Source organism: Natrix helvetica (genome assembly GCF_964273705.1).
Source record: "Natrix helvetica genome assembly, chromosome: 4".
In the NCBI taxonomy this organism is placed as follows: Eukaryota; Metazoa; Chordata; class Lepidosauria; order Squamata; family Natricidae; genus Natrix; species Natrix helvetica.
This window is the reverse complement of record NC_138550.1, coordinates 4,994,873-5,013,764: the sequence shown is the minus strand read 5'-3', so window position 1 is coordinate 5,013,764 and position 18,892 is coordinate 4,994,873. Positions and strand designations below refer to the sequence as shown.

The 18,892-nt window shown below is 48.0% G+C and overlaps 1 protein-coding gene across 1 annotated transcript in view; it reads left to right on the top strand.

Moving 5' to 3' along the window:
- The window catches only part of TENM4 (teneurin transmembrane protein 4), a 490,922-nt gene that overhangs the window by 452,580 nt on the left and 19,450 nt on the right, over positions 1 to 18,892 (top strand). The window contains exons 22-24 of the mRNA XM_081952366.1: positions 990 to 1,010; positions 8,391 to 8,623; positions 10,749 to 10,903. Coding sequence (XP_081808492.1) covers positions 990 to 1,010; positions 8,391 to 8,623; positions 10,749 to 10,903 — 409 coding nt within the window. The remainder of the gene's footprint in view (positions 1 to 989; positions 1,011 to 8,390; positions 8,624 to 10,748; positions 10,904 to 18,892) is intronic.

Sequence of the window (18,892 nt, the reverse complement as noted above, 5' to 3'; positions counted from 1 at the left end):
CCCTCTCCCTCCTTCTGTCTCTCCCCTTCCACTCTCTCCCTCCCTCTCTTACTCCCCCTCCCCCTCTCTTCTTCCCCCTCCCTCTCCCTCCCTCCCTTCCTCTCCCTCTCTCTCTCCCTCCCTCTCTCTCTCCCCCTCCCTTCCACTCTCCCTCCCTCTCTCTCTCCCTCTCCCCCTCTCTCTTCCCCTCTCCCTCCCTTCCTTCCTCCCTCCCTCTCCCTCCCTCTCTCTCTCTCTCTCTCCCTCCCTTCCACTCTCTCCTTCACTCTCTCTCCCCCTCACCCTCCCTCTGCCCCTCTCTCTTCTTCCCCTCTCTCCCTCCCTTCCACTCTCCCCCCTCTTTCTTCTTCCCCCTTTCCTTCCTCTCTCTCTCTCTCCCTTCCTTCCCCTCTCCCCCTCCCTCTCCCCCTCCCTCTCCCTCTTCTTCCCTCCCTCTCTCCTCTCTCCCTCCCTCCATCCTTCCCTCTCTCTCTCCTCCCTCTCCCTCCTTGACCCTCCCTCTCTTTTCCTCCCTTCCTCTCCCTCCCTTCTTCTCCCTCCCTCTCTTTCCCTCTCTCTCCTTCCCTCTTCCTCCCTCCCTCCCTCTCCTCCTCCCTCCCCCTCTCTCCCCTCCCACTCTCTTCCTCCCTCTCTCTCTCTCCCTCCTCCCTTCCTCCCCAAAATTAATAAAAGAGCCAGTCTTATTTTCAGGGAAACAAAGGATGTTATATTTCAGCCAGCCAGCATCGGACTGATGGTTTTTTTTTTTTCCCTCATGGAAGGTATCAGCAGACGCAACAGGTCTCCGACAAGTTTCCTGCTCTTCTAAAAGGATCAATTTGCTAACTCTTTATTTATTGCTGCCTTGTAGAGAGTGTGTAGTTGTTACTGTCGACTTTCCAGCCTAAGCTGACGCCGGGCTCGGAGTTTACTTTCTAACCTTTTCTCTTTCTCTCTCTTCCGCCTTCCTTCCTTCTCTTCTGCCTTCTGCGTTCCTGCTCTTCTGTCAGAAATAAAGATTTCAGGCATAGGTAAGACACCCGATGGTCAGTTGTGGGTTCCTTTTCTTCGTCACGTTGCATGCTCTTCTTTTCTTTCTTTCTTTCTTTCTTTTTTTTTTTTGGTCCTTTTCTCGTCGTCGCCCTTTATAAGGTGATTTAAGGTTGATGGGCTGCCAACTGGTAAAGGAATACGGGGTCAAATGCATTTTATTTTTTAGATCCTACCCTGATAATGTAAGCACAACGAGCAGCAAACGGGTGAAACGCGAAGGAAATTTAAAAAAACAGGAAGCCCTGAGTTCAAAATCTGCAAGAGGCGTCACAAACTAAGCCCTTCCCCTTTTTTGTGAAAGGGGAAGGGCTTAGTTCACGATGCCACGCCTCCCCTCTCCCGTGTTTTGTTCTCTTGCGCTATCAACCCTGCGCCCTGCTATAAACCTACTAAATGTTCAATTCAGGATCCTTTTTGGATATCAATATTTACTCCTTTGTTGCAAGACGTCAAGGTGTTTTTATGAAGGATTGAGTATGTTGCTGGAATCGGGTATGTCTAGTGAGTGGTACGCTGGCCTAGAGGTGGAGCTCTCGCCTCACAATCAGGAGGCCGTGAGTTCAATCCTAGGTAGAGGCAGATATTTCTCTCTCTGGGCACAATGAGAATAATACATCTGCTGAACAGAACTCCTCATCAGCAACAGGAAGGGCATCTGGCCAGCAAAACACACTGCTAGCTCCATTCAGTTGCCCGGACTCCAACCTGCAAGGGATTATGGGGCCGTTCAAAGATGATGATGATGATTCGTGGTCGTAAGTCAAAGTGGTGTGGTGGCCTAGAGGTGGAGCTCTCGCCTCACAATCAGGAGGCTGTGAGTTCAATCCTAGGTAGAGGCAGATATTTCTCTCTCTGGGCACAATGAGAATAATATATCTGCTGAACAAAACTCCGCACTGGCGACAGGGAAGGGCATCCGGCCATTAAACACTATGCTCCATTCAGTTGCCCAGACTCCACCCCACAAGGGATTACGGGGTCGTTAAAAGAAGATGAATTGGGTATGTCTAATTTAATGACAAGGACATGACAGCAGTCTTCCAATATTTGAGGGGCTGCCCCAAAGAAGAGGGAGTCAAGCTATTCTCCAAAGCACCTGAGGGCAGGAGAAGAAGCAATGGGTGGAAACTAACCAAGGAGAGAAGTGACCTAGAAGCAAGGAGAAATTAGTTTAATTTACAACAATTACATTAATTTACAACAATTAATCAGTGGGACAACTTACCTTCAGAAGTTGTGAGTGCTTCAACACTGTAACTTTCTAAGAAGAGAATGGACAGCCACTTGTCTGAAAGGCTATAGGGCAGGGATGGCTAAACTTTTTGTCATCGCATGCCAAAAGCACCTGTGTGCGTGCCCGCACACTTAATGCAATGCGCGCGCAACCCCCTCACGCGCCCCACCCCCATGCATGCACACATGACCCCCCTGTGCTCCCCCTCCCTGCCCGCGCATGCACCCTCCCTCACGCATTTTTGGCTTCCATCTTGCTGCAGGAGGATTTCAGTTCTGTCCCAAGCCTCTAATATACACTGATGCAGACTTGGCTGCCTGCCACAACTAAGGAGGGAGATAAGCAACCCCTTGGCTAAGAGCCCAGAAAATTATCTCTATGAAAACAAGGCTTGAACTCACGAAATTCTCCCAATCTTTCACTACGCCTGGATTAGTAAACTGTTGTTTCCTGCAAAATTCCCCTCCCGTCGCCTCACCTATAAGCTGTCCAGGAGGGGCCAATCAGTAGCCACCTGTTCCTATTTCCTTCTGTGAGCCTTTTTCCAAAGCTGCTCCCTCCTCCTCGCAGCCCTACACATACATACGTCAGGGACAGCCTCCGTCTGTTCTTCCTCACTGCTCCCTGACTCAGGCGCCCCCTGGTGGCCAACAGGCTTCTCTAGTCCCTGCTCTGACTCCGAACACCCCCCAGAGTCTTCCTCAGCCTACAGGGCAGTCCCATAATGGTCATTGCTGTCAGAGTCCACCAACAGCTCAGCCGGCCGCTGTTGGCCCACAACACTTTCCAGGCCCAAAACGGGGAATGTGGGGGCCACGTGCGCCCCTCGTGCCCCGTTTTGGGCCTAGAAGGCCTCCTGCACCAACGTGGCAGCCAAAACGGGGCGTGGGAGTGCTGCGCGAGACGCACACTCCTCCTGCATGCACGGCAGAAACCCGAAGATTAGCTAGCCGCCGAAAGGCGCATGCACATGTGCGGTGAAGCTGGGCTGGGACGATGGCTGTCATGCCAGCATAGAGGGCGCTGTGGGCCACCAGTGGCACGCATGCCATAGATTCACCATTACAGCTATAGGGTTTCCTGCCTGAGTAGGGGGCTGGACTAGAAGACCTCCAAGGTCCCTTCCAATTCCGTTATTCGGTTACTCTTTTACAGAACCAATTCTGTTGAAGGAAAACAGGAGCTGGTTTTCCAGTGCAGAAAATTGTCTGTCCTTAGAGGAAAAAATTACTTTGTGCGACTCACTGCCCGTTTTATATAATCTAATCTATTAAAAATATAAACATTAAAAGTCCCATTTCCAACCTGCTGTCATTTTTTTCCCCTCAACTTTCCGCCGTGTTTCAGTCCAGCCACCACTGCATTAAAACCATAGTGGAAAGAATGGTTTACCCTGCCAAGTTTGCAAATAAGGCTAGCTAAGTTACTAGGCCTCAAAGATCAGGATGGGTTGACTCGCATTGATCTGTGTTCTTAGACTTAGAATAACTTTATTGTCATTTTGAATGTACACTAATTGGCATAGATTAAAAATGAAATTTCGTTGCATACAGTTTTCTGAGGATCTCCACCTCTAATATATAATACATAAACAGAGGGATGGAATCAAGATCACGTGAAGTGTTAATACCACTTTATAATGCTTTGGTAAGACCACACTTGGAATACGGCATCCAATTTTGGTCGCCACGATGTAGAAAAGATGTGGAGACTCTAGAAAGAGTGCAGAGAAGAGCAACAAAGAGGATTAAGGGACTGGAGGCTGAAACATATGAAGAATGGTTGCTAGAATTGGGCATGTCTAGTTTGATGAAAAGAAGGACTAAGGGAGACATGATAGCAGTCTTCCAATATCTCAGGGGTTGCCACAAAGAAGAGGGAGTCAAGCTATTCTCCAAGGCACCTGAGGGTAGAAAAAGAAGCAATGGGTGGAAACTAATCAAGGAGAGAAGCAACTTAGAACTGAGGAGAAATTTCCTGACAGTGAGAACAATTAATCAGTGGAACAGAAGTTGCCTCCGGAAGTTGTGAATGCCCCAACACTGGAAGTCTTTAAGAAGATGTTGGATAACCATTTGTCTAAAGTGGTCTAGGTTTTCCTGCCTAAGCAGGGGGTTGGACTAGAAGACCTCCAAGGTCCCAATTCTGTTATCCTAAATAAACATGACAAAATAAATAAATACAGAATTATGCATATATCCACATGTTAACCCTCTGTGCTGATTGGTTTAGAAAAGAGATTTTGTAATCCAGCACAAGACTCTTGTTGTGTTGAGTGCAGAAATGCAGTCACATGATGGTGCAGGGAGAGGTCAACCTTTGGAACTGGGTCTTAAGATTCCTCAGAACTTCAGACAGGTCACTAAGTGGCCGATCGTAATTTGAGGACTACCTCAATTTAGACGCTTTGCGCCGAACTAGGCGGCAAACAAATTGAATAAATAAGAAGAAGAATACTTGTGTATCCTAACAGAACCAGCTGTATAGAATAAAGATTCCCTTTCCTGCAAGTGTGAAAAGGGAGAGAGCTGGCATTGGTCTTACACACACACACACGCACGCACGCACGCACGCACACACGTCTGCATGCGTGTGTCCAAGAGGAAAAGAATGAAGGATTAAAAACCTTTTCTGCTTTTCACTTGCTCTTCTGAGAGCACTTGCTCTCACTTGATTATACACCACGAGGATTCCTTCCTTCCTTCCTTCCTTCCTTCCTTCCTTCCTTCCTTCCTTCCTTCCTTCCTTCCTTCCTTCCTTCCTTCCTTCCTTCCTTCCTTCCATTGAAATGAGGGGTCCTTGGTGCTCTCTGAACTTGGTGGTTTTCTTGCAGATTTTTCATTACCCAGAGTAGGTAATATTAGTGCTAAGAGGGAGAGAAGGACGAGGAGGAAGACGGCAACTGTGAGTTCCTTGATCCTCTTTAAACTTGTTTATTTTCTTGCAGACATTTCACTACCAAACTAAGTAACATCATCAGTGCTAGAGTTTGGAATGGAGGAAGAGGAGGAGGAGGAGGAGGAGGAAGACAATGACTGTGGGGTCCTTGGTGCTCTCCAAACTTGCTTGTTTTCTTGCAGACGTTTCATTACCCAAACTAGGTAACGTCATCAGTGCCAGGAGGGAGTTGATCGTTTCTAGCCTTGATGATGTTATCTGGTTGGGTCATGAAACGCCTGAGAGAAAACCACCAAACTCAGAGAGAACCAAGGACCCCACAGTTGTTGTCCTCCTCTTCTTCCTCTTCCTCCTCCTCCTCCTACCTCTCTTCCTCCTCCTCCTCCTCCTCAAACCCCACTCTCTTATAGCACTGATGATGTTACTTATCCGGGTCATGAAACGCCTGAGAGAAAACCACCAAGCTCGGAGAGCAACAAGGACCCCACAGTTGTCCTCCTCCTCCTCCACTCCATAAACCCCACTCCCTTCTAGCACTGATGATGTTCCCTAGTTGGGTAATGAAACGCCTGCAAGAAAGCAACTCAGCTTATTTTTTATTTATTTATTTTATTTTATTTATTATTCACACTTATAGACCGCCCCCTCTCCCGGAGAGGACTCGGGGCGGTGTACAGTCACTAAAATACATTATAAAATACATACATAAACAATTAAATTAATACTGGTGAAGGAGGTTATGAGACTGTAATCGAATAATAAATATAATACGTTAAAAGCCTATAAAACCCTTAAAACCCAATTAAAATAAATAAATCCCGGGAGGTAAAACTAAGACAGTGCCAGGCCAGCTGATTGAAATAGGTGAGTCTTTAACTTTTGCCGGAAGGAGCGGAGGTCGGTGGTGGTTCGAATGTCTGGGGGGAGGTCATTCCAGAGGGTTGGGCCCATCACAGAGAAGGATCTACTCCTAGGTGTCGCCCGCTGGCATTGCCTAGCAGACGGCACCAGGAGGAGCCCCTCCCTGTGTGAGCGAATAGGTCGCAGGGACGTGTGTGGTAGGATGCGATCCTGCAGATAACTAGGTCCTCTGCCATGGAGCGCTTTAAAGATGGTAATCAATACCTTGAAACGCACCCGAAAGGCTACAGGTAGCCAGTGCAGCTCGCGCAGGAGAGGTGTTACGTGGGAGTAACGAGTACTTCCCATAATAACCCGCGCGGCTGCGTTCTGAACTAGCTGCAGTCTCCGGATGCGTCCCAAGGGAAGCCCCATGTAGAGGGCATTGCAGTAGTCCAGGCGAGACGTCACCAGCGCATGAGTGACCGTGCGCAGGGCACTCCGGTCCAGTAGGGGGCGCAATTGGCGCACCAGGCGAACCTGGTGGAATGCCCCCCTTGCCACGGCTGTCACATGGTCCTCCATTGACAGCCGGGCATCAAGGAGGACACCCAAATTGCGCGCCCGCTCCACAGGGGACAACTGTTCGCCCCCTATGGCCAGCGATGGAGTCAGCTGGCTGAACCGAGGTGCCGGCAACCACAGCCACTCGGTCTTGGAGGGGTTGAGTTTGAGTCTGTTGTCCCCCATCCAGACCCCGACGGCCTCCAAACACCGGGACATCACTTCGACAGCCTCGTTGGGGTGGTTTGGGGTTGAAATATACAGCTGAGTATCATCAGCGTAGAGGTGGTATTCAACCCCAAAACCACGGATGATCTCACCCAGCGGCTTCACATATGCGTTGAACAGGAGAGGCGAGAGGACCGACCCCTGTGGCACCCCACAAGTGAGTGGCCTCAGGGACGACCTCTGTCCCCCTGTCAACACACATTGCTTCCGGTCAGAGAGGTAGGAGCCGAACCACCGCAAAACGGTGCCTCCGACTCCCATCCCCTCCAACCGGCGCAATAGGATACCATGGTCGATGGTATCAAAAGCCGCCGAGAGGTCTAATAGGACCAGGATAGAGGAGCGACCCCTATCTCTGGCCCTCCAGAGATCATCGACCAACGCGACCAAGGCTGTCTCGGTGCTGTGCCCGGGTCGGAAGCCGGACTGGCGTGGGTCTAGATAATCGGATTCGTCTAGGTGTCGCGGGAGCTGCTGCGCCACCACATTCTCAACAACCTTCGCCACGAAGGGAAGGTTGGAGACTGGACGATAGTTAGCTAGCTCCATTGGGTCGAGTGAAGGCCTCTTGAGCAAGGGTCTCACCACCGCCTCTTTCAAGGCGGTTGGTAAGTAACCCTCACCCAATGATGCGCTCACCAGGCCCAGGAGCCAGCCTCGTGTCACCTCCCAGGCTGCCAGTACCAGCCAGGAGGGGCACGGGTCCGTTAAACAAGTGGTGGGTCGCAGCCGTCCACGCAACCTGTCCAAATCCTCGGGGGCAACAGAGTCAAACTCCTCCCAGAGTGGTCTCTCAAGACTCGCTGTTGGCGGCTCGTCTGGTCCACTGACGGAGGTCCACCCGCTCCGGATCTGATCGATTTTGTCCTGAAGATATTCCCCAAACTCCTCTGCTCTACCCTGTAAGGGTGTCTCCCGCACCCTCTGCGATAGAAGGGAGCGAGTCACCCTAAACAGGGCGGCAGGGCGGTTATCCGCGGACGCAATAAGAGCAGCACAATGTCTACGTTTGGCCGCTCTTATTGCCACAAGGTAAGTCCGCAAATAGGCTCTTACCTGTGTTCGGTCAGATTCGGAGCGTGAGGACCTCCACCTGCTCTCTAGACGTCTCCTGTGGCGCTTCATCACCCTAAGCTCCTCAGTAAACCAAGGAGCCCGGGTGGGTCGATGCCGCAGGAGAGGTCGCAAAGGCGCAACCCGGTCCAAGGCCCCAGTCGTCGCCCTATTCCAGGCGGTCACTAGGTCCTCGGAGCGGGAGCGGGACAAGGCTACAGGAATTGGCCCAAGCTCCGTCTGGAATCTATCAGATTCCATCAGGTGCCTGGGGCGGTACCAGTTTATAGGGTCTGGTTCTGCCTCCTCGCGGTGGGGGATAGCGCCCCTTCACCAAGCACCCCTTAGATCTCATTTCTTTTTAACCAGCTTAGTTTTCACTCCGGCTTGTGCAGGCCTTCAGGCCTTCGATTCTCCCGTCTGTCGTATCTTGGCTTATTCTTATGCTGGCTTTGGGGACTTTGCAGCAGTGCGGCGATTCACAGTTAAGTTCTTGCTTTTGGGTTAGGCAAGAGGTAACCTTCTGCCCTCGGTTTTGCAGTCACAGCCCAGCTCACAAATATTACCTGAGCGCCGACCCCACCTCTGGATCCATCTACCTCTCTGACACCAGCAGCCGTCGCATCTTCAGGATCAAGTCCACGACGGTGATCAAAGACATCTTGAAGAACTCGGAAGTGGTCGCCGGGACTGGAGACCAGTGTCTTCCGTTTGATGACACCCACTGCGGAGATGGAGGGAAAGCAACCGAAGCCACCCTCACAAGCCCCAGGGGTAAGAGAGATCATTTTAAGAGGAGGGATGGAATATAGGTAGTCTATTGTGGGCCAGTCCTGGAGTCTGGGGAAGGCTCTGATGAGGGCTCTGTGTCGGAGGCAGAGAGGGGGTCAGAGCCGTTTGACAGTTATCAGCTGCCTTCGGAGTCGGAGATCAGTGGGGCAGAAGAACAGCTGGAGCCTCTTCCCAGTGTGCACATGCGCAGAGCTGCCAGACGAAGGGAACAGCTAAAGAATAGGGGTCGACTTGGGAGTAAGGCCACAGGTGGACAATGAATGGCCCTTCCCAGAGGAAATAAAAGAGGAGCGAAAGGGGAGTGGAGTTTGCAGGAGACAATGAGTTCAGTCCTTGCATTCTTGCCAAGTATTGAGGTGTCTGAAAGACATTTTCCAAGATGATAAAGGTCGGTAATTGTGAACTATCTTGAAAGACTGTGGGAGAGGAAAGACTTTGCTGGAGAGAAATTCACTGTACATTAAATAAAAGGGGTTTTTTGGCCCATTTTTCAGGCTGTTTTTGGCCCATTTTTGAGGCCTTTTTTTGCCGATTTGTTTGGGGTTTTTTGGCCCTTTTTAAAGGGTTTTTGTCCCCTTTTTTAGGGTTTTTCAGCCCGTTTTTGAGGCTTTTCTTGGCCCATTTTTTTGGGGGAAAAACAGGGCAAAAAGCCTCAAAAACAGGCCCCAAAAAGCCTCAAATGTGGGCTGAAAAAGCCTCAAAAACAGGCCAAGAAAGCCTCAAAATGGGCCCCCAAAAGCCTCAAATGTGGGCTGAAAAAAGCCCCCAAAACAGGCCCCCAAAAGCCTCAAATGTGGGCTGAAAAAAGCCTCAAATCAGGCCAAAAAAGCCTCAAAATGGGCCAAAATGTTGTTGTTTTCCCCTTCTAAATTTAGGTCCGTCTTATAGTCAGGTGTGTCTTATAATCTGAAAAATATGGTAGCTGGGTTGCGTGGGCAGGGCAAGCGAGCCAAAGAGTGAGATACATAGGACAGGATAGCACTGAGGCAGGTGGGCGGGCCCAGTCGGTGGTTGGAATTACAATATGGGCGAACGGATCCGAACCAGCGGCAGCCAACTTCTGTTAATTGGGTATTGTTTAACAAACAAACAGTAAACAACAGGCTAATCAAGGAACCACCAAGAACACCCCAACCAACAGGACAAACCAGTAGTTCAGGGGTGTCCAAACTTGGGAACTTTAAGACTTGTGGACTTCAACTCCCAGAATTCCCCAGCCAGCATGGCTGGCTGGGGAATTCTGGGAGTTGAAGTCCACAAGTCTTAAAGTTCCCAAGTTTGGACACCCCTGCAGTAGTATATAACCAGAGAGCAAACCCCACTCCCTGCTACCCTGATGATGTTACCTAGTTGGGTTACGAAACGTCTGCAGGAAAACAGCCCAGTTCAGAGAGCACCAAGGACCCAACAAAACAAATGTGATTTTTTTTTTCAAAGTTTTAATTTTTTTTTATTACAAATTTTGACATATTTTATAAACGAAGTGTTGTCTAGGTCTTTTTTTATTTTAACATCCCCTCATATACATAATCGATTTTTACATCATAGTTCTATTTCCAATTTCAGCCATATTATGCTCTTTCCATATTTTTCATCTTATACTTATTTTCCCCGTAATACATAAACAATATCACTAATTGTCCCTTCAATGTTAAACCAAATTATCATTTCATGTTTCATCTGTTGGTCTATTTTTACTCTAAGCAACATATATCCTCAAATTCAACTTTAACATAGAGAGCATTTAATTTAATTAATCATCCACGATTAGCAATGTTACTATAATTTCCTTATATCTTAATTAACTACATAACGTTAACAATCTTAATACTATTCCCTTTAATCTACTAATATATGTCTTCTTCCTCTTCCTCCTCCTCTAACCATTTTCTCTTAGGCTCTCAAAGATTCCACTTCTTAATTTTCTTCTTTCCCCCCATTCTCCTCTCTTCTTCTTTTTTTCTTATTTTTATGGTTGTAGTGTCTTTTCTTCAAAATACTTTTTCTCACTTTTAATTTTATTATTCTAGCAGTTTTCCCCAAGCGTTTTAATATCCAAGCAGTGCTTGATTAAGTTTTGTGACTTGAGTTTGTTTCCTCGCCACAGGCATCACGGTGGATAAATTTGGGTTTATTTATTTTGTGGATGGTACGATGATCCGACGTGTGGACCAAAATGGAATCATCTCAACCGTCCTCGGTTCTAATGACCTGACGTCCACCAGACCTCTGAGCTGTGATTCAGTCATGGATATCTCTCAGGTAGGCACAGGTGTCTGCACATGTTATCATTTTTCTCTTTATCCTCTTTTGCCCTTTCTGTGTTCCTTTGTATGGTGTAAATGCCTCTTTTCAAGTGAATTATATCTTCTATTGTTTGGTACTTGTCTGTGGAGATTCTCAGTCATCCATGTCATGGTTGTCCCCAAGGTGTGTTTTAAAAAAAGACAACTGGACTTGCTTTATTTTTCCTTGAAAACGTTTCGCTTCTCGTCCAAGAATCTTCAGTCAGAACTGAAGAAGCTTCTTGGATGAGAAGCGAAATGTTGTTCTGACCTCAGCTTCCCAAGAGCATGAAGCAAACTCTTGGTCCCAACAAAAAACCCTTTTATTAATTGACTGTGAATTCTGCTCATTCACATCCAGCAGTCTTTCGAGGGAGGATTTACAGTCACAGACCTTCTCTGGCTTGGAGAGCTGCCAGACAGAGATCTGCAGAACTTGGCAAGGAGTCTCGGAGAGTCACAAACCAATTAAGCAAACTGATTGTCTCCTGCAAACTCCACTCCCCTTTTGCTCTTCTTATATTTCCTATGGGAGGGGCCATTCATCGTCCACCTGTGGCCTTACTCCCAAGTCAACCCCTGTCCTTTAGCTGTTCCCTTCCTCTGGCAACTCTGCGCATGCGCACACTGGGAACAGGTTCCAGCTGTTCTTCTGCCTCACTAATCTCTGACTCTGAAGGCAGCTGATAACTGTCAGATGGCCCTGGCCCCCTCTCTGCCTCCAACACAGAGCCCTCCTCAGAGCCTTTCCCAGACTCCAGAACTGGCCCATGTTCCTCCCCAACCTCCTCACTGTCCGAATCTGCTGACAGCTCCACTGGCTGGCCACAACAAACATCTTCAAGGAAAAGCGGTAATGGTTTGGTGGCCTGGTCTCGCTGGAACCAGCAGTGACCCAGGCCTGCCACGCCCCTGAACCGGTTCTCCTGCCTATGGCGCCGCCATCTTGTTTTTTGCTTCTGCGCATATGCAGAGCAATTTTTATGCGTGCGGCGCAGTCACGAGCAAACCGGCAGTCGTGACTGTTGGAACCCACCCAAGTGGCTTGCCTTCAGAAGTTGTGGGGCTCCATCACTGGAGGTTTTTAAGAAGAGATTGGACCACCCTTTGTCTGAAATGGCATAGGGCCTGGGCAGAGGGGTTTGACTAGAAGACCTCCAAGGTCCCTTCCAACTCTGCTATTCTGTTCTGTTCTCTTACAAACAGTCAGGAATGCAGTTTCCCGTTTCCAAGCATCCAAAATGCAGTTGGCGCACTGTGGATTTGGCCGTGCAGGTTCAATTCAACATCTCGCAAACGGTGGCCCGAATTATCAACTGCGGGGAAAATGGCGGATTTTTGAATTGCATTCGATGGCAGGCGGCTTGTGAGCGAAGGCTCTCACGCTGAGCTTTTTAAACTCCCGCTGCTGAAGGCTGCTTTTTAAAAACATCTATATATCTATAGATTTATATTTTAAAACTGAATTTCCAGGCTACGGCAGGCATATCTGAGGTTGCCTAAAGTTTAGGAATTGAGGACAGGCATCATATCCAATTGGGATTCCATCCTGCAGCCGTCGCTTCTAAATACAAATATGCCTGACCTTATTATTGAAATGATTCGAGGAAATTTTTTTTTTGTTCCGCTAAAAACGGGGATTGGCTGGTTCTCTTGAATACTTTTCCTTCGGCACAATAGAACCCCAATGGGGAGTCCTTCCCTTTCTTTAACCACCCGTATAATTCTCTCTTGTCCACCTGGCCCTTCTCCTTCTCCTTTCGTCCTTCCTTCCTCTAATTTGAAAAGATTGCTGGGCTACCCCCAGGGCCTGCCATTTACGAGCTCGCTAAAAATGACAGGCCTACAAAGGTCACTTGCTTTGCGGACTCTGCGGGGAACAGTTGTTAATTCCGCATCGGCAAACTCGGCTTTCCGTTCTGCCGAGAGAAGGTTGGCGCAGGCTTGGTTGCTGGGTTATTTTAGGTCTGTTTTGGGCTCGCTCTGGATTTTTCTGGAGATAGGCTTCACCGAATACGGTAGGCCGCAAAATCAGGAGCCTGCGATTTCGATCCTTGGTAGCGGCGGATGTTTCTCTCTCTGGGCGCAAAGAGAAAATATTTGCTGTGAGCTCCACGTAGGCGTCAGGAAGGGGACCCGCCAGCAAATGCTCAGCTCCACTCAGTCACCCCCGAATCTATCCCAATGCAAGGGATTACAGGGTCATTAAGGGGGGGGGGGTGAAAGTCTTACAGAATACAGTTAAGCTACATTTTGTTTTTATTACTTTATTTTACTTTCTTAAACATTATAATATTAAAGGAGAGTCCGTTTGGTATATGGCTTAGGCATGAAAGTTGGCTAGGTGACTTTGGGTCCCACTTAGGCATGATAGCCAACTCTGGACCAATCACCAGAAGGTGGTGAGTTCTAGTCCCACCTTTAGGCATGATAGCCAACTGGGTGACTGTGGACCAATCACCAGGAGGTGGTGAGTTCTAGTCCCACCTTTAGACACGATAGCCAACTGGGTGACTCTGGACCAATCACCAGGAGATGGTGCGTTCTAGTCCCACCTTTAGGCATGATAGCCAACTGGGTGACTGTGGACCAATCACCAGGAGGTGGTGAGTTCTAGTCCCACCTTTAGACACGATAGCCAACTGGGTAACTCTGGACCAATCACCGGGAGATGGTGAGTTCTAGTCCCACCTTTAGGCATGATAGCCAACTGGGTGACTCTGGACCAATCACCGGGAGATGGTGAGTTCTAGTCAATACAATACAATACAATAGGAGAGTTGGAAGGGACTGTGGAAGTCTTCTAGGCATGATAACCAACTGGGTGACTGTGGACCAATCACCAGGAGGTGGTGAGTTCTAGTCCCACCTTTAGGCATGATAGCCAACTGGGTAACTCTGGACCAATCACCGGGAGATGGTGAGTTCTAGTCCCACCTTTAGGCATGATAGCCAACTGGGTGACTCTGGACCAATCACCGGGAGGTGGTGAGTTCTAGTCAATACAATACAATACAATAGGAGAGTTGGAAGGGACCGTGGAAGTCTTCTAGGCATGATAACCAACTGGGTGACTCTGGACCAATCACCAGGAGATGGGGAGTTCTAGTCCCAGCTTTATAGCCAACTCTGTGATTTTGGGCCAATCACCAGGAGTTTCTAGTCCCACCTTTAGGCATAATAGACAACTGGGTGACTCTGGGCCAATCACCAAGAAATAGTGACTTCTAGTCCTGCCTTAGGCATGAAAGCCAACTGGGTGACTTTGGGGCCAGTCACTCTCTCTCTCTCTCTCAGCCCATCCCACCTCACAGCATCTCATTACCAAACTAGGTAACATCATCAGTGCACCATTTGGCAATGAAACGTCTGCAAGAAAAACCCCAAGCTCAGAGAGCACCAAGGACCATACCGTCCAACCCTGAGCGACAAATATTCCTCTTCCATCAGTAGTCTTGACCCACTGGGACCCATTAACACTTCCAGGAAAGGAGCATTTTGTTGTTGTTGTTGCTGTTAGTTGCGAAGTCGTATCGCGATCCCATGGACAACGTTCCTCCAGGCCTTCCTGTCCTCTACCATCCTCTGGAGTCCATTTAAGCTCACACCAACTGCTTCAGTGACTCCGTCCAGCCACCTCCTTCTCTGTCCTCCCTTCTTCTTCATATTCCCTCCATCGTTCCCAGCATGAGGCTCTTCTCCAGGGAGTCCTTCCTTCTCATCAGGTGGCCAAAGCATTTGAGTTTCCCCTTCAGGATCTGGCCTTCTAAAGAGCAGTCAGGGTTGATCTCCTCTAGGACTGACCGGTTGGATTACCTTGCAGTCCAAGGGAATCAATGCAGGAGTCTTCTTCTCCAGCACCAGAGTTCAAAGGCCTCCATTCTTTGGCGCTCAGCCTTCCTTATGGTCCATCCTTCACAGCCATCCATTGCAACTGGGAAAACCACAGCCTTTATTATACGCACTTTGGTTGGCAGGGGGATGTCTCTGCTTTTTAGTCTGCTGTGTAGATTTGCCATCACTTTCCTCTCCAGGAGCAAGCGTCTTTTAATTTCTTGGCTGCAGTCCCCATCTGCAGTGATCTGGGAGTTCAGGAAAATAAAACCTGTCACTACCTCCATTTCTTCCCCATCTATTTCCCAGGAATTGAGAGGGCCGGATGCTGTGATCTCAGTTTTCTTAATGTTGAGTTTCAAGCCAACTTTTGCACTCTCCTCCTTCATCCGCATCAAGAGGCTCTTTAGTTCCTCTTCACTTTCTGCCCTTAGAGTGGTATCATCTGCACACCTGAGGTTGTTGCTATTTCTCCCAGCAACCTTAATTCCAATTTTTGATTCATCTAGCAATTTGTAGTGTATCTTTTTAAGCCTTTAATACAATACAATACAATAGCAGAGTTGGAAGGGACCTTGGAGGTCTTCTAGTCCAACACCCTGCCTAGGCAGGAAACCCTATACCGTTTCAGACAGATGGCTATCCAACATCTTCTTAAAGACTTCCAGTGTTGGAGCATTCACAACTTCTGGAGGCAAGCTGTTCCACTGATTAATTGTTCTAACTGTCAGGAAGTTTCTCCTGAGTTCTAAGTTGCTTCTCTCCTTGATTAGTTTCCACCCATTGCTTCTTGTTCTACCCTCAGGTGCCTTGGAGAATAGTTTGACTCCCTCTTCTTTGTGGCAACCCCTGAGATATTGGAACACTGCTATCATGTCTCCCCTAGTCCTTCTTTCTCTTAAGCTAAACATACCCAGTTCCTGCAACCGTTCTTCACATGTTTTCATCTCCAGTCCCCTAATCCTCTTTGTTGCTCTTCTCTGCACTCTTTCTAGAGTCTCCACATCTTTTCTACATCGTGGCGACCAGAACTGGATGCCGTATTCCAAGTGTGGCCTTACCAAGGCCTTATAAAGTGGTATTAACACTTCATGTGATCTTGATTCTATCCCTCTGTTGATGCAGCCTAGAACTGTGTTGGCTTTTTTGGCAGCTGCTGCACACTGCTGGCTCCTATTTAAATGGTTGTCCACTAGGACTCCAAGATCCCTTTCACAGTTACTACTACTGAGTAAGGTATCACCTATACTGTACCTGTGCGTTCCGTTTTTGTTGCCTAAATGTAGAACCTTACTCTTTTCACCATTGAATTTCATTTTATTAGATAGTGCCCAATGTTCAAGTTTGTCAAGATCCTTCTGTATCTTAAGCCTATCTTCTGGAGTGTTGGCTATTCCTGCCAGCTTGGTGTCATCTGCAAATTTGATGAGTTCCCCATTTATTCCCTCATCCAAATCATTGATGAAGATGTTGAAGAGTCCTGGGCCTAAAACAGAGCCTTGGGGTACTCCACTGCATACTTCCCTCCATGTAGATGCAGTTCCATTGAGGACTACACGTTGAGTGCGGTTGGTCAGCCAGTTACGAATCCATCTGGTGGTGATGCTGTCTAACCCACATTCTTCTACTTTATTTAGTAGTAGGTTATGGTCTACCTTATCAAAAGCCTTACTGAAGTCCAGGTAATGGTTCCTGGGTTTCTTTGGAAAGCTCAAGAGGAGGTCCATGCCTCCGGTTGTGGGGTATTTACTTTCCCTTGGCTAAAATGTAGAACTGCCCCCAAATGGAATAATGGGCTTAATTAATCATTGCTCTGCTTGAAAGGCATCCGTTGCAAAGCCAGAAGAGAAAGGAACAAAAGCCAGAAACACGTTTTGATTGGGTTGAAATCCCCACCCGAAGGAATATCTTGACAGGATGATGTCATGGGGGCGAACAGAAAGAGGAAGGGATTTCCCTCCCCCCCCCCCCCCCCAAAAAAAAAGTATTTGACTTTCAAGGCAAAGGAAATTGAAAAGTATCCCAGAAAAATACAATGATATGTTGTTGCCAAGGAAACTGCGCAGGTATCTACATGAAGACCCAGAAGTTGATCTTGGTTGAATGGAGAATTTATCTGTAAATTACTTGGTTTTAGCTTAATTAGCTAGTTAAAGCGCAAATCCTCATCTAGTTGGCTCGGGGCCAAGACTATGGATGAGGTCACATGCCAGATGTTCCTTTGTAGGTATAACAGAATAACAGAGTTGGAAGGGCCCTTGGAGGTCTTCTAGTCCAACCCCGTGGCCTATACCATTTTCTGACGAATGGCTGCCCAATCTCATCTTAAAAACCTCCAGTGTTGAAGCATCCACAACTTCTAGAGGCAAGTAGTTTGCACTGGTTGATTGTTCTCACTGTCAGTAAATTTCTCCTTAGTTCTAGATCGCTTCTCTCCTGGATTACTTTCCATCCGTTGCTTCTTGTCCTGCCTTCAGGTGCTTTGGAGAATAAGCTGACACACACACCCCTCTTCTTTGTTACAGAAGATAGAACATCTGGACAGGATAACTTTAGAGCAGTAGTCCTTAGACTGTTCAATCCAACTATCCCCTTTTCCTGTTTCTGTTTCTGTTTATTTGTATTTATATGCCGCCCTTCTCCAAAAGGACTCAGGGCGGCGTACAACATTAAAAAACACACATCCCAAAGTTTAAAAAGTATATACATATCCAAAACAACAACCGAATTTAAAAGACAATACATTTGAAATAAGTTAAAATTAACAGGCCAGGCCGGCTTGCTGGAAAAGCCAACTTTTTAGGGCACGTCGGAAGGACCGGAGGTCAGGGATTATGCGAAGCTCCGGGGGCAGCTCATTCCAGAGGGAAGGCGCTCCCACAGAGAAGGCTCTCCCCCTGGGGGTCACCAGCCGACACTGTCTGGCCGACGGCACCCTGAGGAGGCCAACTCTGTGGGATTGTACTGGGCAGTGGGAGGCTATTGATGGCAGTAGGTTTCCTGCTTTCAAATAATGTCCTTATCCCCCCCAAAAAAACCTGTCATATTCTAGAAAGAGTATAGAGAAGAGCAATAAAGAGGATTAGGGGACTGAAGGCTAAAACATACGAAGAACGGTTTCTGGAATTGGGCATGTCTAGTTTAATGAGAAGAAGAATTAGAGATGACATGATAGCAGCCTTCCAATATCTCAGGGGCTGCCACAAAGAAGAGGGAGTCAACCTCTTCTCCAAAGCCACCTGAAGGCAGGACAAGAATCAATGGATGGAAACTAATCAAGGAGAGAAGCAACCTGGAATTAAGGAGAAATTTACTGATTCTGGGGAAATTAACCAGTGGAACAACTTGGTTGTGGATGCCCCATCAATGGAGGTTTTTAAGAAGAGATTGGGCAAACATTTGTTTGAATGGGTATAGGGGTTGGACTAGAAGACCTCCAAGGTCCCTTCCAACTTCTGTTAATTCTGTTTATTCAGACTCCAAGTCCCAAATTGTATCCATAACTCGAAATGAGCAATTGCAAATTCTTCTATTACCTCAAAATATGCCCAAATGACACACACACACACACAGTTTAAGAGCCACTATTTCAGAGTGCCATTCCCCCGGTAGAAACCTCCTTTTTGCCAAAAGAATGAAACCAAACAAGACAAAATAAAAACGAACATCAACAGGAAAATGTGCACATTGAGAGAGATTCTCCTTGGGTGGTCGCCTCAAAACAATCAGCTGGTTTTTCTTTCAGTAAAACTGTTTATTACTTCCAGTAATAACCAACCTCTTGTTGTGGCCCGCCAGTGGTAAGAGAAGCTGGCAGCAGATTCGGACAGTGAGGAGGTTGGGGAGGAAGATGGGCCAGTCCTGGAGTCTGGGGAAGGATCTGATGAGGACTCTGCGTTGGAGGCAGAGAGGGGGCCAGGGCCGTCCGACAGTTATCAGCTGCCTTCGGAGTCAGTCATCAGTGAGGCAGAAGAACAGCTGGAGCCTGTTCCCAGTGTGCGCATGAGCAGAGTTGACAGATGAAGGGAACAGCTAAAGAACAGGGGTTGACTTGGGAGTAAGGCCATAGGTGGAGGATGAATGGCCCCTCCCAGAGGAAATAAAAGAGGAGCGAAAGGGGAGTGGAGTTTGC